The sequence below is a fragment of the Rhinolophus sinicus genome, chromosome 16, assembly GCF_057876585.1.
Source record: "Rhinolophus sinicus isolate RSI-liver-muscle chromosome 16, RSI-T2T, whole genome shotgun sequence".
In the NCBI taxonomy this organism is placed as follows: Eukaryota; Metazoa; Chordata; class Mammalia; order Chiroptera; family Rhinolophidae; genus Rhinolophus; species Rhinolophus sinicus.
Window position 1 is genome coordinate 62,204,343 of NC_142516.1, and position 20,198 is coordinate 62,224,540.

Here is a 20,198-nt window from a genome sequence, read left to right on the forward strand (position 1 = left end):
CAATCACCTTTTGCAACAGGGACAGGCATAACGACTAGGAAGACCCACTTTAAGACCAAGCAAAACTCTTAGCTGTTGTTCTGATGTCCTAGTTGAATTTCCCAACCAAGAAATCTCATGCAATATCAACTCCTCACCTGCCCATTTCCCCTTTATGCTGAGGAGTTCAAGCCTGTGTAACTGTGCACTGGCAAACCAGGAGTATCACTTCTCCTTTTTGATCCAAGGAAAGAAAGAAATCATACAGGCTCTCTGACTTCGTAGTCCCTGGAACACGCCATTCAAAATGAAATCTGAGGCAGCACAATTCTTGGGTTTGTTGTTTCAAATCTATTTGACAGAGCACGTGACAAAGGATCGTTGCAGTTGGCCAGTCAGGTTGCTACTTCAACTCCAAAAACCTACCAGGAAGAGAATGATTGTGCTTTCCATATCTGAGGGAGTTCTGGGGAGCCTTAGCCCCTTCTAGAACCATATAGAGAGAATTTAGTTGACTCTAAACTGCCTGTATGAAATAAACTTGCACTGGACTCCAAAGTAGCAGAAAGTTCAGGACTCCCAGTCTTCTTATTGTTCTTAAAACATTTTGCGTTTTAAAAAATATGACAAGCAAATAAACAAACCATGTGAATTTTTAAAGCACTTTCCAAGGCATGTCATATTTTAAGTATAGTTTCAGTTGTAAATCTACCCAATCCATATTCGTTTTCATTGATTGTAAGATGCATTTTCCCCACATTTTCACATTTCCGAAATTGGAATACATATGCAGTATGGGTAGCTTTAAGAGGTAGGTTTATTCCCCCCACCAGAAAAGGTTGCCTTTTTTTTTAAGTCAATGTGCGTCTCTGCTATTCGCCCGTATCTTAGAAGTGAACAAATGTGATATTTTGGTATCTTATGCTTTCTGTAGTGGTAAGTTTCCATTAAGACAAATGTGTGAAGCTTCTGACATATGAGTAAACTATAATCTGTCCGGACGTAGACTCAGACTTCCTAATGGAGAAGGCAGTTAATTACAAAGATAAGAAGGAAGTTAAGCTAGAAAGCTATTTGGGATCTGAGGCAATTCTGTGGACTGGCTTTGGTCTCTGTTTCTCCTTCATGGCCTACATAAACTGTGTTTTTTTTTTTCTTTTTTTCTTTCTTTTTCTTTTTTGGTGCCTGTCTGGCCTGTTTCCACTGCCACTGGCCAATCTTCTTTTTTCCCCCAGTTCAAATTTGGGAAAGAACCATTCTGATTGGTTTGGCTAATTGTAATCCCCTTAGCTGAGCATAGCGGAGCGGGGCACAGCTGAGCAACTCATGCGAAGGCAGCTCGCTGTCTGCAGTCAGGTGCTGACCCATGATAGTGGGCATTCTAGCACCAAAAAGGGCCCGATGTTAGTTCTCTGTAGGGGAGGGGTGTGTGTGTGACAAGCATTCTCATTAATATGTTCAGGAAAAAATACAGCCATCAAGAAATGATTTAATCAACTTCTTAATTATTATAAACCTCTTGTGTGAGACTAGGTAGCTAGAAAGGATAAAAGGAAGTGGATGGGGCTATGAGAGGTAACTGGGGAGCATTTCAAATTGAGTCCTACAGGCAACCCAGTGAAGCAGAAGGAACGATAAAACTTTACTAGAAAAGTTATATAAATTATGAAATTTAAAAATCTACTCTACATTTCATCAACTCAGCAGTTTGCAACATGTGTATTACACTTTGATATGCCAAACAAACTTCTGTAACCACTTAATCAATGGGTATACTTTTGCCATTTTTTTTCCTCTGAAATTTTACCCTACAACTCTTGAGATGTTCAGCTCTAATCCAGACAAGCGTATTGATAGTTCTCGCTCATTCGTTTATGAGTGATGAACATATAGTACTACTTCTGTGGGCCTGTGGGCCCCAGAGCTGACTGTAACCTGCTATTGATCAGCTGATTGAAGACAAATGGCTTAGCTGCTTGTATTGCAGATTACATCATTAACATGGTCAGTAAACCATGAATTGTTCAATAAGGCGTTTATCTTTTTTCATTTTACTTCTGCTCTTTTATCATTTTTATTATAAAAGACAAAATGACCCACACTAACCAGCAAGATCAGTTGAAAAGAGGCCCAGTAGGGTACCCAGTAGGTGCAAAGTTGCAGGTAGCTGAGTTCTAATGGTTTAATGGTATTCAGTGTATGTTTGCGAACTGAAAATATAGAGTTTTGATAATCTTTTTTTCTGTGTTTCTCTTACAGCTTCCGTTTGCCTCATATTTACTAGAAGCAGTCCTGGAGAAAATAAATGAAAGAAAGAAACTAGTTGAAGGGTATTTCACAATTATGAAAGATATTAGATGATATTCCAATAGAGAACTTTTTTTTCAAATGTGAAAACTTTTTATCTGGTGTGATTGGAAAACATGCGTCGCACCCCTGATACAGAATTTGCTCCAACTATCAATAGTCAGGTTCAATACCAAAAAAGATTTCTCTAAAAGTAATTAATTGCTGAACAAGTGAAACTAATTAAGTGCATAGCCATTTAAAAGGAAATAGTGTAGCATTTGATTGTTGAGTACAAATATTGCCACAAATCAATGCAAACTTAAAAATGATTTTCCTTCCAGTGCATTAGAAGAAATTAGAGTAACCTTGACACACACAAATTGGTCGGAATATTAATATTAAAAAAATTAAACAGGACTTACTATTTTAAATTTTATAAAGAAACTAGACTTTTTACATAAGACTGCTGTAAATGGCCTTAAATCATCCAAAGAGCAACATACTTGCACTGTAAGCAAATATAAAATGAAGCATCATAATTTAAAGATGAGCATTTCGTCAAATAAATTGTGTGATCCAACTATGTCTGTTCTCAACATACTGGATTATATAGGGGATACTGTATTTTCCTAGAACTATTTGGCAAAAATAAACACATTTTCTCCTCTCTCTTTTTAAGTTCATAATTCTTTGCGTGGCCAGGTAAATTAGCAAAGGACCACAAACCCAGTGTATAAAATTAGACTAGATCCTACTGTGGTCAACTAATTAAATTCTTAACAATGGTGGCATCCTTATTTAGAGTCCCAAACATTCCCACCTTATTTCACCTCTTTACTATGTTCCTGCCACACCTGACTGGTTACTTTAATTCACCAAACTTGTGCCTGCCTCCAGGCTTTTACCCTTGCTATTCTCTCTAGAATAGTCTGTACTCAGTTTTTCTCATGATTGGCTCCTTCTCACCATTCAGGTTCATATTACCTCAGAGACAAGTTCCCTGGCCATCTTATTATTTCATTTCTTTTATAGTGCAAAATTATCTTTTTTATCTGTTTACTTACTTATTTTCTTGTTATTGTTTTCCTCTCTCATTCTTAGAATATAGGTCCCACGAGGTTAAAGCAGAGGTTGGCAAATTATGGCCCACAAACAAATCTGGCCTGCCACCTGTTTTTGTGTGGCCTATAAGCTAAGAATGGTTTTTACATTATCAAGTGATTTTTTAAAAAGGAGAATAATGTTTTGTAGCAGGTGACCATTATATGAAATTCAAATTGTAGTGTCCATCAATAAAGTTTTATTGGAACACAGAATGCTCGTTCATTTACGTATTGTTTATGGCTGCTTTCACACTACAGTATTGGAAGTGAGTAGTCGCGGCAGAGACTGTATATGGTGCACGCATCACTTTGCACTACTGTTTGACACACTGCAAATCACAGTGACACAGTTATAACTTGACAGCATTTCAAGTGCCACAAATACTACCACACTGTGATTTTTTTTTTTTTATACCAGTGTATACCATTGTGTGAAAACAAGAAAAGAAAAATGACTGTCAGATGTCACAATTTTCAGACATGGTGGAGTGTGGATTCTTTTGCTGTTTAGTTAGATGGCAAAATATTGTGTTCTATACACAGTGACACTATACCTATGGTAAAATGAATGCAATATATTATCATCATTACATAACCACACTACATTGCTAAAATGAGGGAACTGACATTGGTAAAATAGTATTAACTGAAATATAGACCACATATGAATTTCACACATTTTTACATTCATTTTTCTTGGGGGTATAATTTTATAAAATTTTGTCACATGTGGAAATTGTATAACTATCACAGAGCTGTTCCTTCATCACAAAGAACATACACACACACACACACACACACACACACACACACACACTCATCCTATTGGTTGTTTCTCTGTAGAACCCTGGCTAATACACCAGGGTTTGGCTGTTGCATATAAAGTAACTATGAATATTTATGTATAAATTTTTATATGAACATGTTTTCATTTCTCTAGAATAAATACCCGTGGGCTTGATTGCTGGGTCATGCAGTAAGGGTATTTTTAACTGGGTAAGAAACTGAAAAATTGTTTTCTAGAGTGGCTGTCCCATTTCACAGTCCCAGCAGTGACATCTGAGAGACCAAGTTGGTCTTCATCTTCTTCAGGACTTGGTGTTGGTATTTGTTATTTTAGCCATTGTAATAGGTGTGTAATGGTTAAATTTTCCTTTTAAGTTCCATTCTCTCCCTGATCACATTTATCATGTTTCTGTTTTTCTATCTCCAAAACCTGCTTCTATGGTCTTTTCAAAAACCATGGGCTGATGGGAACAGCATAATTGGGATTGGGTAGGGCATATAACTTTTCTCCAGACCAACCTGAGAAAGGACTCCCAGTAATCACCACGGGTTTTATAAAGAATTTCTAAAACGCAGGCCTATTCATTATCTATTGCTCCGTAACAAATTACCTTAACACTTAATGACTTAAAACAACACCATTTATTTGAGCTGGTTTCTGTGGGTCAGGAATAGGAGCACATCTTAAATGGGTTCTCTGACACCAGGTTTCAGAAGGTTGCAGTTCTACCAAGGCTCGACTCAGAAAGACCCACTTCGCTCACTCAAGTAATTGGCAGGATTGTGTTTTTGACAGGCGGTTGGATTGAGGGCTTCAGTTCCGTTCAGCTGTTGGCTAACAGCTGCCCTCAGTTCTTGGCCATGTGATTGTCTTCACTACGGCAGTCTGCTTCATCTCGCACATTTGGAGATTTCCTCAGAATGGGACTAACAGGATGACGAGATCATCAACAACCATTTCAGGAGCTGCCTACCACACCGCCGGTGTTTAGGTTTGACAATCAAGATGAAGCTGTCTCTGCAAGGTAAACATAGATTTTACTTCGAATGATTATTTATTTGCTGTTGGTTGGGGAAGGAAGATGAAGTTCATGGGTTGCAAACTTGCACATGCCTCTTGGCACCACCACCATAAGATATAAACAAAAGAAGCCCTCTTCACCAAGAGTGGGATCCATCTGCTTACCAGATGAATTTAAGGAGGTAGTTTATTCTCATCTCTAGACTTTCACAGCAAACAAAATAAAACCAATATCAGAAATTGACAGATTTGGAAGGCCCTGTGAGTCCACTCTGTGACCCCTTCTCAACTTTGAACTGTAGAAACACTGCTGAGAGCTGGAGGCAGGAAGTATAAAGGGTTAGAGATTCAAGACCAGAGTAGAATAAAGCCTTCGGCTCCTCAAATCTACCTTATCACACCAATGACCTTGGGAAGCCTTGTAACAAAATAGAAGTTAAGAAATACCTTTCAAAACATGCTTGTACAGTCTATTCACATTATTAGAGAAACACCAGAATCTGATTAAGATTAGTTTTTCTGGACAGAAGACTGGGTCTGTGCTGGGAGATAGACTGGCTTGTTACAGTATATCCTTTTATACTCTTTCAGTATGTCCCCGTGGTGTGTTTCTCTTTCAATTTAAAGTCAGTTTTTATAAACTCTTTTTAAACCATCCCTGCAGTAAACATAAAGAAAATGGAAATGACAAACTATCTAGAAAATTTTTATCAAAAAAACCTATGGGACACAGCTAAAACTGTATTTAAAAGAAAATGAATAACTCAAAAAGTGTTTATTTAAAAAAAAGGAGTAAAATAAGCTAAACACACAATTTAACAAATAGAAAAGAAAAACAAAATAAACCTAAAGCGAGTAGGAGGAAAGAATTCATGAACGTGAATTTAGTCTAAAAAGAAAAACAACTAAAAAAGACAAAAACAAAGCTGTTACTTATAATTTAATTTGTTAACCCTGGTAAGCCTAATTAAAGATAAAAGAGAGGAAAATGAAAACATGCAACAATAGAAGCTGTCAAAGATATGAAAGATTTTTAAAATTGCAAAAGGATATATACAACTATATGTCAATCTTAAAGAAATGTATGATTTTCTGGCAAAATATAAATAAACCAAGTTCACTTAAGAAGTGATAGAAAGTAAAATAAACCCTTATACATAACAGAAGTTAGAAACACGGCTAACGATCTGCCTTTTAGAAAAGCAGCAGAACCTATGATTTTATCATTGACATCTATCTAGCCTCGAAAAACAGATGATTCCTCTTATTTTAACTTCATAGAAAAAGATGAGGAGATCCCATAAGTCATATTTATGAAGCAAAAATAGGCTAAATGACAAAACCAGAAAACTATACTAAAAAGAGAACTATAGATCAATATCATTTACTACGTAGTAGAATTATAAATATCCTAGGTAAAAAGGGAAATTCTAGTTATTCAAATAACAGCATATCTGGCCAGATAGATTTCAATCCAAATACAATAATTAGGAAATATACTAATGTAATACTTTATACCAACAGAATAATAGAGAAAAAATATTTGATGTCTCATATGAAAAAAATTAACATCTTTTATATAATAAAGTGTACAGATGAGTGATAAGAAAAGCAGAAACTGAAAAAGGCCTATAGGCATATAAAAAGGTACTGAACCTTAAATGGAAATAGAGAATAATTTTTACCTCTCAAAATGGAAAAAAAAAAATCCAGTTCTGGTGAGAATATATGGAAGTGAGCTCTTTCATATATTGCTGGTAAGAATTTGAATTGTTAACATTTCAGAAGGTAATTTAAAGTATATGCTAAAAATTGCCCAGAAATGGCCCTTTTGAGAATCTGCTCTATAGAGTAAAAGCACAAATAAATAGGAATAAATATTAACAAATAATTTGTAGAGACAAACAGCAATAAACAATATCACTGCCCATTAGTAGATAAATGGTTGAATAAGTTGTATAACATTTTTTATCTATGGTTAACTATTAAATAGAATGCATTAAATCTGCATGTATTTTATGTGGTAGAGTGACCATTTGCATATATTTTATGAAATCTAATTCACTTACAATAAAACCAACCCTTTCAAAGTATAAAAATCAGTGGTTTTAGTATATTCACAAGTTTGTGCAGCAATCGCCACTATCGAATTCCAGAATATTTTCATCACCCCCAAAAGAAACACTGTACCCATTAGTAGTCAAAATGCTAGAAAAGTAACACTCAGGAGCAACCCTGAACCAATCCCTGGCAGAAGTTGGTATATAAATACTCCACCCCCTTGCTCTTTTAGTGACAAACCCACACATTTACATCATTTCCCCATCAGGAGTAAACTTGAATTATTTACAAAGCTACCTTCTATGGCAAGGCACACTTATTTGGTTGTCGTCTCTGTCTTTTCTTACCTTTTCCATACTGCTGTTTCCTGGGACCATCTCCCCAATAAACTCCTTGCATTCAAATTTTTGTCTTAAGGACCGCTTCTGTAGGAACCCAACTAAAAGACCATATCAGAAATGATCCTAGGAAGGAGATTTTCAGGATGGGGTTCTGGAATTGTCTCTTTCACTGTTCAGATGACAGCAAAGAACCCATTATTGGTGGGAAATGTGCGTGATAACCCCACATGCTGTAGTAGCACAATTACTAACTCTCCTAACCTGTGGTCAGTTGCGAGGGATGAGGTGTGGTAAAGGACGCACTTCTGTAATTTGTCTAGTATTTGAAAGGCATGGGGAAACAATAACTAGATAGATACTAAAATTGGTGGCTACTATTAAGTACTACTGATGCATTGAAGGAAGAAAATGCCAGCCTCAGGTAAGTCAGCTGTTAACTCAAGGCATAGTGTAAAAGCCAGAAAACTTATTTGGCAGCTTTTAAATAGACTTCATCTCCTGTAAAATGACACAATGAGACTGAAAATTAGGGCCAGGATCTGTTTGTAACAATAGCAAATGTACATACATACATACATACATACATACATACATACATACATACATAAATGTGTGTGTGTGTGCGTGTGTGTGAATGCATAGCCCTAGCAAGTCCAATTGCATTTACCGATGTCCCCAGCAAGTCTTCTACGCATAGTTCCCTGAAAATAGTGAAAGAGGAAGGCTGGGATGCTGGGAGCATCACAGTAAATGCTGGAGACATCAGAGTAAATGCAACTGAGAATTTTGAACCCTCAGATCTGAATCCTCTGCCTGTCAAAAGAGACCCACTCCTCCTCCTACTGGAGGATGGCAGCCTTCCATTGCCTAGAGACCGGGCAAAGATTTCACTTGAGTTAAATGCCTCTCAAGCTGATGCTTGCTTCCCTCAAGGTCTTTCCCCTTCCCCACCATTACTTTTACTAATAGATCAATAATTACAGCCAAGTTGTAGCATGGCTCAACTGTGGAAGTACTGCCCAAGATTGAGAAGTGAAGAGGTGTTTCACAGAAGAGCTACAGAATCAAGCTAAAATAATGTCAACAAGAACTGGGAGCCTATACCTGGAAATGGATCTTGAGGGTGCTGAACAAAGAAATAAGGCTGGATATGGAAGAGTTTGTCCATATAGGACAATCCCCTGTGATTCGTAGTTTAACATCTTGCCAAGGACTCCTGAGACTTGTCTTAATATGCGTATACTGCTGAAATTACCCTTTGAAACTTGGAAAAAAGTGATAGCCTATTGCAAACTGGGTAGAGGTATCATAATTATCCTAGCAAGGTATTGAGGAAGAGGTCAAATGGTTCAGAGAGTGGGCATGCTAGACTAGATGTATTATAACAGACAATAGAACTCACCAGCTGATTTTGCTGCCCAGGAGAGTCTAGAGGACACTCTTCCCTAGAACAATAAGAATTACCTAGTGAGGGAGCATTAGCAGCGTCAAGAAGCTCAATGGTGACTGTCTTTTGTAGGTACGAGCTGCTGATAAGAAAATGAGCTTCCTAGTGACAAGATGGAAGGGTTCTGAAATGACAACATTCAAGGCAAGGAGAGGAAAGGTGGATATCCTTGATATACCGCAAAACCAGAGTGGCAACTAGGGGTGAAATAGATGAATGCATAGCCAATTAGGGTGTTTCTTGATTTACATAATCAAAAAGTTCACAGGTGAGTGAGGGGTAGACTGATAACAGCTGCTGCAATTTAAAAAAAAGCGTAACCTCTCACACTGTTTCCAGACTTGAACCTGTTCTCAGGCTGAGTCTATTGATTGAAGATAGCCTAGAGGAAGGACTCTGCAACACCTCAAATATCCAGTCGTGGTTTTGCCAATTCTTCCCCCAAAGGAACCTACAGTTACAGAGTAATTTCATACTGTGGGAAATTGTATTCTCCTTTTTTGGATACGGGATCTGAACTGACAGTGGTACCAAGACTCCAAACAGCGTCATAACCTCTGATTAAAGTGGATCATACAGGACTTAGGTAATAAGGGAGTTCTGGTCCAAATGTGGGTCACAGGAATCTACGGTGTGGTCATTTTCCTGCTCCCACTGAGGGCATCATCCAAATGGATCTAATTTACAGCTGACAGAATCAATAGATTGTTTTCCTGACCTGTGTGTAAGAGTCATAATGGTAGAAATGGCCAAAACAAAGCATCTGAAGGTGCCTGCTGCCTGGGCCGGATGGTAAATCAGAAAGCATACTGCATCTTGAATATTATGGCAGAAATTAGGCCAATCTCAAAGAATTAAAGGATGTCAAGATGGAGATGATCCATCATTCCATTCAATTCTCCAGCGTGGACCTTGCAAAAATCGGCAGTTTATGGTGGACTCACCAACTGAACTAAGGGGAGGCTCCAATTATAGTTCCTATAATGAATATGGTATTTTTACCAGACTGACTAGTAGAGCCCCACCCCCCCCCCAATGATATGCAGCACTTGATATGGCAAACTCATTCTTTTCAAACCCATCAAGGAAGAAGATCAAAGCAGTATGTAAGTAGACATTTACTTGGAACAGACAGAAAAACACCTTCATGGTTTTGCCCTAGGGTGGTATTAACTCTCTGCTCCTTAATAGAATCGGAAGGGATCTTGACTGGACGTTCTGCAGAATATCACCTGGTCCACCATATTAATCACGTCATGTTAACTGGATCAGATGAACAGGAAGTGGCAAGTAGTACCCTGAGTGCCAGACTCCAGAGGACAGAAATCAATCCTACAAAGACTCAAGGGTCTGTCCCATCAGTGAAAATTTTAAGTATCAAATGGTTGGAAGCATTCCAGACCATCCCCTCGAAGATGTAAGATGAATCCTTTCATGTCTTCCCATGAATAGAGCGCTAGGTAGTAGGCTGCTTTGGATTTTGGAAGCAGCATATGTTACCCTGGGAATCCTTTCTGATGCATTTATTGAGTGACTCTGAATGAGGGTGGCCTCTGCAACAGATTCAGCCCGGTATAAGCAACACTCTCACTTGGTCAAATGACCCAGCATATATATCCCACTATGCTGGGAGTATCTGCAGTAAATAAGAATGCATGAGGATTTTCTGACAAGCCCCGATAGAAGCGTCCCAGCACAATGTCTAGGTTTCTGAAGAAAGAATATGCTGTCTTCCAAAAGCAGCTCCAAGCAGGCTACTGAGTGCCTGGCCTTGGGACATCAAGGGTCTATGTGACCAGAACACAGCTGTCGATCATGATCTGGGTGTTCCCAGACCCAACAAGTCATATGTTAGGGTAGTATCACGTGTCTATGAAGGCAAATTCATTAATTTTCCTGGGCAAGTTGATTGTTTTATAGGTGATATCAAATAGCAAATTAACTGACAATGGAGTTCTACATACTGTGGTCCTACCACATTTAGTTCAATGAACAAAATTGTTTTGATATATTATTTGTATGCAAATAATTTCTTAAAAATATTTTGTCCATTTTTCTGTTAATTGTTTTTGCCTTTCTCCAAAACCTTTTCCCTGTCTTAAAATTATATATTTTTTAAAATCCCCCTATATTCCATTCAGTACCAGCTATGTAGCTTTGTTCTTTACACATTGATTTTAATCCATCTTGAATTTATGTGTAGTGTGACATAGGGATCTATTTTTTCCAAATTAATAATAATTTTTCCATTACTTAACCTTTCCATTCCCCAATGATATGAAGTATTGCCTCCATAATATACTAATTTCTCAAATATACATGGTTCTGTTTATGGATTCTCCATTATGTGTAATTGACTTCTTGTACTAATAGCACTCTGTTTAACTATTATGGCTTTATATTACTTTTTAATATCTAGTTAGAGAATCTCCTTCAGTGGTATTTTGTTTGTATGTGTGGGTGTGTTTAATTTTTGAAAGCCTGTTACTGTGAGGTTTCGTTTCCAGATAAAATTTTAATTGAAATTTTTATTGAGATAATTGTACATTCACATGCAATTGTAAAAAACAACACAGAGAACTCTTGTACACTTTCTCCAGTTTGTCTGAAATAACACTGTAACAGTATAATGTGTATAATATCAAAACCAGGATATTGATAGTGATACAATCCACCAATCTCATTCAGTTTCCCCAGTTTTACTTTTATTCACTTATGTGTGTGTGTGTTTGGCTCTATACGGTGTTGTCACGTGCTTAGATTCATGCATCTACAAGGACACTCAGGCCAGTGGGCAGCTCCAGCTTGACAATGACCCCTCGTGTTGCCCTTTTATACCCACATTATGTCCCTCTGACCCCCACGCCTGACCCCTGGCAACTACTAACTGCCCTCTGTTCTAAACTTTCGTCATGTTATGGTTTATAGCCACGCCACACACAGGCTTGCCTCAGGGCTTGGCTCCTGACCCTTGGGCCTGGAATGCCCTTCCTCCAAATGCCCACATGGTTCACTCCTTTACCTTCTCTGTGTCTCTGTTTAGATGGTATCTCACCAGTGAGGCCTCCCTGTCAATCACTTTGAAAAAGCAATCACACTCAGAGGGTGATGTTCAGTGAACACTGGTAAAGCAGAGGCACTGAACAATCAGAACAGCTGCTGCCTGGGCCACTCCACCAGCGTGTACCTGTGTGTCAGCCCTGCCGACTCATCAACTCTCTCTCTCTCTCCTCAAAAACAAAAAAAAAATATGTGTAATCATACAGTACGTGTATGAAACCTTTGGAGTTGGAATTTATAACTTTTTTCACTCAGCGTAATTCCCCATAAATGTATCCAACTTGTATGTATCAATAATTTGTTGTTTTTTATTGAAAAGTAGTATTCCATGGTATGGATATACCACAGTTTGTTACACTGTCCATCTGTTTTTAGTTTTATTTGGCCGTAACCCTAGCGCCTAAAACAGTACCTGGGACATAGTGGGGACTAAACAGATATGCATTGAGTAAAGGAATCTATCTCAAACACAGAGCCTGCAATGCAATGGGCACTGCAAAAAAAAAAAAAAAAAAAAAAAAAAAAAAAGTGCCATACATAGAGTTATGGAATTAAAGTGTCTTGAGTTCAAACTGTGTCCCCTAAAAAGATAAGTTGAAGTCCTAAACCCCAGGAGCTGTGACTGTGACAATATTTGGAATTAGGGTCTTTGCAGACGTAATCAAGTTAAGATGACATCATACCAGATTAGGGTGGGCCAAATTCCAGTGAATAGTGTCCTATTTGAGAGAGTTGGAGACACACAGACACAGAGAGAAGACCTTGTGAAGACAGAGGCAGAGATGGCACTGATGCTGCCACCACCCAAGGAATGCCAAGGATAGCCACGACCACAGAAGCTATGACAGACACTTGGGATGCTTTCTCCCTCGGGGCCCTCAGAGAGGGCATGGCTCTCGGGCACCCGGATGTTGGACCTTTAGACCCTTGAGCTGTGAGAGAATAAATTTCTGCTATTTTAAGTCACCCAGGTTTATGGCAGTTTGTTACGGCAGCCCTAGGAAACTAATACAAAGGATGAAAAGAACTAAGCTTTCAAGTTAACTGAGTGATCAATTAAGCCAATTCAGCGCCAGAATTAAAACTCATATTTCCTGATTCTCCAATTCAGTATGCTTTCCCCTACACCAGTACTTCTCAACTTTATTTTCATTATTGACCCTCCAAGGAGTCTTTCTCGACGTTTTTCCCAATCACTGCCCCCCCCCCAATAAAATTTTAGTATCAATATATCTGTTTATATAATGTGGCATTTGGTGGGCCATAGACCATTGTAATATCTAAGTTTTGTCATTTGCCCCACCAGTTTCCATCCCCTAAAGAAAATGTTGCCCTGTTGGTAATGCATGTACTCGCTATATTATAATGTAATCCAATAATGGCAATAAAGGAACTATGTTTCTGTAATCTGAAAAAGAACTTTAGTTATGGCTCATGAATACATATTCCAGCTCTCCCTCTGGCCTACGGTAGGATTATAATTCTCTACCACTTTGAAGTTAAATGAGGCCATACAACTTGCTTTAGGCCCTGACATGTGAATGGAAAGTCCATGTGTCTCCAAGCAGAAGCTTTAAGAGCAAGTACATGGGTCTCCAGCTCTCCTCCTCCTGCTCCTAGAGCTCTGGAAACAGGGTGCAATGGAGTGTCCAGTAGCCAGGATGTCTGAGTGACATCCAGGAGGGGCAGAGCACCCCTGGTGGCTCAGTGTATCACGCGTGCAAGTGAGAAATAAACTTCTGAGGTGAAAAGCCACTGAGATTTGGAGGTTGTTTGTTACTATGGAAAAACCTACTGCATCCTGACTAACAGAGTATTGCCTGAGAAAAAACTCAGATGCATAAAATTCACTCTTCTGATTTTAATGTTAATTTAACCTAATCCTAATAAGGTGAAACTCCAAGAAAGTTTTAAATTGTAATTATACAAATATAACTTTTCTGAGTTTGTTGTTTAATATTTAACTCCTCACTGGTGTTGTTACATATTAAAATTTGAAACATATCTAAAACAAAGATTCACTGCTCTAGAAGTCCTGGTTAGAAATTTAATTCAAACATAAATTGACATGTGGGCAAATGTATGGGACGGAGGAAGACATGCCAGCAGTCTGAAGGCTAAATGCTTTCCTACACTTTCTTTGTAAGGCATGTGGTACTGGATCATGGACTTCATCACCAGTGAGAAATAAAATTATGTGTTTATTGGATTTGTGTGACCTTTTCCTCCAACAATCTCAGGGCACCGAACTTTCAGCACATCCATTCCTTAAGGAATTTTAACATGCAGAGAGGATGAGAAGGTCAGACAATTACAAGCAGCCTGCTAGCCAATGTCAGTGGAATGCATTAGGTGTCAGTTGAGTTTCTACTTCAGATATTAATAAACAGGACATAAAGCTACAGTATAGCTGAGGTGAGGCAAGAGGCATGCTGGGAAATATGCTAACTAACCCCTGGGAACTGGGCAGCATAGCTGGTCTTCTCAGAGAGGACAACAGAGAAAGCAGTGAAAAGCTATATTTTCAAAAGTAAAAATCTAAGATTTTTATCAAGAAAGATGCCTAACACAGGATCCTCACTTGCATTCAAAAACTTATTTTTTCTTGTGTGAATTTAGCCATTTGTAAAACTAGAAAACACTTTTCTGCATGTGTTCCATGAATTACAATTGTTTGCCCTTTTTTAGTAGACAGAATTTGCAGGACGCTGTAAACTTTTTTCTTTGTCTGACCTCCTGTAATAACCACTAGTACAATTTTTAATAATGGAAATGGGTTCAGTCCAGAAACAGAGCCATTGCAAGTATTAGAGGATGAAAGGAATGTAATTGAGGGATTAGGGTTTGCGCATATGTACCGGAGCTAATGGAGAGAAAAATAGCACACTGATGACTTTAGCCTGAAGAACTGAAGCCTGGAGGAAAGCTGGAGTTAGCAAAAAGTCCAAGAAACCATCATCTCTGGCCACCGTGACCTCCTGAGAAGGATGGCTGAGCTTTCAAAAATCTCATGCACGTTCTAAGTGCATCTTGTAGCAAAAACCAAACTGTGAGCCATATAGAAAAGGCATTCTGGGAAACACGGTGCCTGCCTTGGAAGTGAGAGGGGTTCCTGTTGCGCTATCCAAAGAACCCAGCACAGTCAATGGCACAATGAAAAGAGAACTCTGTTTATTGAAAATAGTGTTTGTTCATTTTAACTGATAATTGGGGTGCAGCCTAGCAGGACAAAATCAGGAACTGAATTGAGCACATTTTGTTTTTGTTAAGAACAAAATGTCAGCTGATGTATTTTTATTTTTTCCTGTAATTATTTCCATTAGAGTTTACACATGTTGGCAACAATGAAAAGCCCTAATTTTAATGGTCAGGGCAGCCCCCTGGCCTTCGTGCCTTTGTGGTCATGGCCAGACAATGGCAATCTTTAGAGGGATCTATGTACTAAAGAAATTAATTCAAGTTGCCCTCTTCTCCTGGTTCTAAAACATAATCCAGGTCTGAAGCATGAATAATTCCATGGACTATTATTTGCATTAGAATTGAAAACTGACTTGCAATACAAACTTATAAAATGAATCCATGAGCTTTCAAACTGTTTATCCACAAATAATCTAGCTAGAGAGGGCATAAAATAATTGTTAATATATATATATATATATATATATATATATTTTAAATAAGGAAACAATGCAAGCTTTGCTGAAAGATGCTGCAGTTCTTTGGGATTTGAGAGTTCCCAAGATACAGAAAATAGGTCCCTATGGTTTAGAAAAGCCTTAGAGAAGGAGGGAAGGGGGCAGGCAGGGAGAAAGGAGAGAGGCAGGACCTGGGACATGAAGAGCAGTAGGGAACGGTCTGCTGGTGGACAGGAACCTGCAAAGGTGCCACTAGAACATTCTAAGCTGTAAGTGAGCCCGCAGAACAACCCTGTGACCAGGTTCAGTAACAGAGCACAACAGAAATGTAATTTAGCTGGTTCTACCATGAGAACTAGCCAGAGACGTGCTCAATTGCATAATTCTTTTTTTTTTTCCCTTCCTAATTCACTCTTGAGTATGCCTGGGTGGATAACACTTGTTTAATGAATAACCTAGCTTTTAGTCATTTTTAAGAGAGAAAGCTATTCCTGAACAAAAGCCAATCAGCATTTTTTGTGGCTTATTTTATAATTAGGAGCACCTTTTCCTGTCGGATGGCATGTAACTCTACTATCACCACATGGCAACTCCCAACTTTGCAGGTAAGAGAAAGAGAAGAAGAAAATGTTCCTTTCAAGCACCAAATAGCACTGTAATTATGACCGTCTTTAAAATTCGAAGCCATAACTTCCAGGACAAAGTGTGTTTCAGGTTTTGGACTGTTAGACAACTTTTGAAAAAAATAATTACAATTTCTCCTAAATGTTGCTCTAAAAATTTGCAAATGTTGATTCATTCTAACTATAGCTTCTCAAAGGTTTTATTTATCCCTTTAAAGTTCCTGTCAATATTGAGCAACCTGACTATAACTCTGTACGTATGTATGTATCTTCCTCATATTGGGTCATAGAATGGTGACCTGTTAGCTGAAAGAGGAATTGGCAACCACCTGTTTACAGTAAGACACCCTTCCCCTCTCCAGTGCATTTTCTACTATACTTTGCTGTGATATCGTATCAGTTCCAGTCTCCCATGACATAAAAGAATATCTATCTTCCAGGGACTTCATAAGGATTGAAAGAGGTAGTACATGAAAATGACTAGTACACTCACTGCCTGTGACATTGTAGTTGCCACTTAAGTGTCAGTTGGCTTCGCTCCATACATGCAAATTATGTGTTAATAATAGGAATTGACTGACCATTTGTTGAGCTATGGACTGGGCATTTAGCTCACTGGTTTCATCCTTAGAACAGCCCTGTAAGGAAAATGAGGCTCAGATACGAACTTGCCCAATTCTACAGCCAGTAGATAGGCGAGCTGGATATTCAACTTCTGGACTTCAAACACTTTTACCAGTGTGCCATCCTGTCCTTGAGTCTTCAAACCAAACATGAAACCCCGTCATACCTCCTGCAACCTTTGAATCATGTGAGGGCTTGACTGCTATGGGAGAAGAATTCTCCACATGCAGTTTTTAAAACTACAATGCAACACTACTGAGCCCTTAGCGATTAAGACGGCTTGGCTGGCACACAATTAAAAGTGAGCCTGCCTTTCTCCTCAGGCGCAGGAAGATTGAAGCCATCTAGCCTTTAGTATGACACACATGAGAAGAAACAGATGAAATGAAAAATATTTTTGATTACTCTTATTCTAAGACTTGCTGTACAAACTCATATCTAACTTGTTCTTTTCCACCTAGATTTTCTTTTCATCTGCATGGCACCTGCTGACAAAATACTCTTGATTCCTATCCATTTCTCTAAGTCTCATTAAATTCTGGTCCCATCTTCCAGGGTCTTATCTCTTTTCAACAGGCACTTCCTTCTAAATTGCTGCCCATATTTTGGTTTCTCAGTTTCCAAAATCATTGAGTAAAAGGTACTAATGCACTCTTGGATGTATAGATGAGTTAGAAACCTCTGGAATGCAGATGCTAGAATCTCTTAAAGAGGCCCCATACCATCACCCCAAGAACACCTTACAACCAATGTAGAAACTCCAATATCTAAAGACGTCTTCACCTAAAACAACTTTAATAAAATTGTTTTTAGAACATGAAGAGAGGTTTTAGGTGACTTTTGAAAGATTTATACATATGTATTTCTTTAAAGAGACTTAGTACATGAAAATCAATTTGAATGTAATTCTACCATGATTTTTCATAACTGAAAAATGATTTTGAGATGATTATCTATGGATTGTTTGCTTTCTTTTCTTTTGTTTAACAGTAGAATGTGCTGTCTGAATTTTTGGCCTCATACAATCCTCCTTTTTTTTTTTTTTTTTTCTTTTTCTTTTTTTTTTCGGTATCTCTGAGACTTCCAGGCCTTTACACTTACATCTCAGGAATTGTAATATCTGGTATCTTTTTCTTTTTATCTCTAAAGAAGCTTGGGCCTATGATAGTTAAAAGAATCAATTATTGAAGCTTGCATTAAGGGACAGTCATCAACTGGACATATTCCTCCATTACAGAGTTGACCTCTGTGGATCTGTAGAAACTTCTTTGGTCATTGAACATTAAGAACGGTTTTCGCTAATAAGTTTTTTGATTTTCCTCTTGAAAAGATCCTTTTACTCTTATTTCAAGTATGTGAAATGTTTCCTAAAATGGGAAAAGTTCAAGAAGTCGTTATTTGTAAATAGACTTTCCGTATATGACTCATACCAGTTAATAGCAACTTAATATTTGTATTAGTCAGTACTCTTCAAAGAAACACACCCCATGGGCTATGTGTGTATGAGGCGTGAATGTTTAAATTTAACAAAATTACAGTAAAAAACACATTGCCATTAATCCTCCTTAAAATACTCCCCCTCACTTTGAACACACCTATCCCATCATTCTTGCCACTTTCTGAAGCAGTTCTGGAAGTCCTCTTTCATGTCTTTAGTTCTGCTGTCGTGGCTGCCTCCATGTCCTGAATTGATTCAAAAGATTTACCTTTCATCGTCATTTTGACTTTGGGGAAGGGCCAGGAGTTGCACGGTGCCAGATCCAGTGAATAAAGTGGATGAGGACACACCGTGATTTTTTTTTTTTTACACAAATTGCCATACCAGAAGTGATGTGTGACACAGAGTGTTGTCATGATGGAGGATGAAACGGCCCATTTCTCAGGCTGTTTTCTATGCACATCATTTCTTAAACGCTCTAATAAGCCCTTAAAATATTCAGAGTTCACCATATTGTTTCTCACACAATTCCATCAAGGTGAAAAAACAAAACAAAACAAAAAAACAATTAACATCACCTTTCCATTGGATGGCACTTGGCAGCAGCATTCACCATATTTGCTTATCACACCTCATATATAACATACATGTGTATACACACATATTATACACCCACATCTATGTGATTAACATATACTCATATACATAAAGATTTATATGACTTATTATAACAGATAAAGAGATTTATTGTAAGTAACTAGCTCATGATTATGGAGGCCGAGAGGTCCCAAGATCTGCAGTCAGCAGGCTGGAGACCCAGGAGAACGGACGTGGTGTTTCAGTTTGTCCAGAGGCAAGAGCTCTGACTCTGGGGAGGCGGCAGGCGGAGCTCCTTCTCACTCAGCCTTTACTCAGTCTGCTGAGTCAATGTTAATCTCCCCCAGAAACGTCCTCACAGACACACCCAGGACAATGATGGAATAAAAATCTAGGCACACAGTGGCCCAGTCAAGTTGACAAGTAAAATTAACCATCACACTATTCCATGATGAGTAACATGTAATCAGATTAAACTTCCATCCTCTGCTTCTATTAAGACTCTTAAGAACATAGCTATTTATTATAAACTGTAAAACTTTGTTATTTGTTGATTATGATTCAGTAGCTTTATCAAAACACCCTTAGCTGTATGCATTAGGTATGGTTGTAAGAATAAAACCTTGGCTGGTGTGTGTGTGTTTGTGTAATTGTATGGATTTTTATTGTTGCTTGCTGCAAGGAACAATAATGTTGAAACACATGATCCTATGACCTGTCTGCATGTTTTTAGTGTCTGTCCACTTTTCTGGGGTGTCTTGAGTGTTGTTTATCTACACAAGAAAGTGTGTAAGTACAGGATGGACTTAGGTCTGATAATTCTCTCCTTGAACCAACCCTGGGAGCTGAGGAGTTCAGAAGGTCTCCTAGGACCTACGTTTTTTAGACAAACTTTGCCTCTGGTCACTAAATCAAAACCTTATAAGGACTCCTTCCTTGGTCTTTGTGTTCTTGAGAAAGGCTCTGTTTCGTTTCATCTGCCCATCACCAGCAGGCTTTGTTCAGCCCTGAGTCACAACAATTGGCCTTTGGCCAGATTCACAAAGTTGCACGAGCATCATCTTTATAGACTAGACCACTCAGTTCTCATAGAATCTTCTCAATCAAAAATGGTACTTCTTCTAGGCTAATATCTGCTTCCTTATTGTGTTTTCTCACCTTGGTGTTAACTTGGATGCTGATCTCATCACTGGC

At 38.3% G+C, this 20,198-nt stretch overlaps 1 protein-coding gene across 7 annotated transcripts in view; it reads left to right on the forward strand.

The window, feature by feature from the left end:
* Nucleotides 1–17,965, forward strand: part of CNTLN (centlein) — a 277,826-nt gene extending 259,861 nt beyond the window's left edge. For 3 of the 7 annotated variants that reach the window (XR_016019468.1, XR_016019469.1, XR_016019472.1), the window contains 2 exons: nt 4,954–5,182; nt 16,261–17,963. Coding sequence is in view for 1 of the 7 variants with exons in the window: in XM_088793521.1 (XP_088649647.1) it covers nt 2,239–2,340 (102 nt within the window). In the remaining 6 variants the exon portion in view is untranslated. Of the gene's footprint in view, nt 1–2,238; nt 3,604–4,953; nt 5,183–9,366; nt 12,566–16,260 lie in introns of those variants that run through there. The other 4 variants (XR_016019466.1, XR_016019467.1, XR_016019470.1 and 1 more) reach the window with 4 other exon arrangements.
* Nucleotides 17,966–20,198: the final 2,233 nt, after the last annotated feature.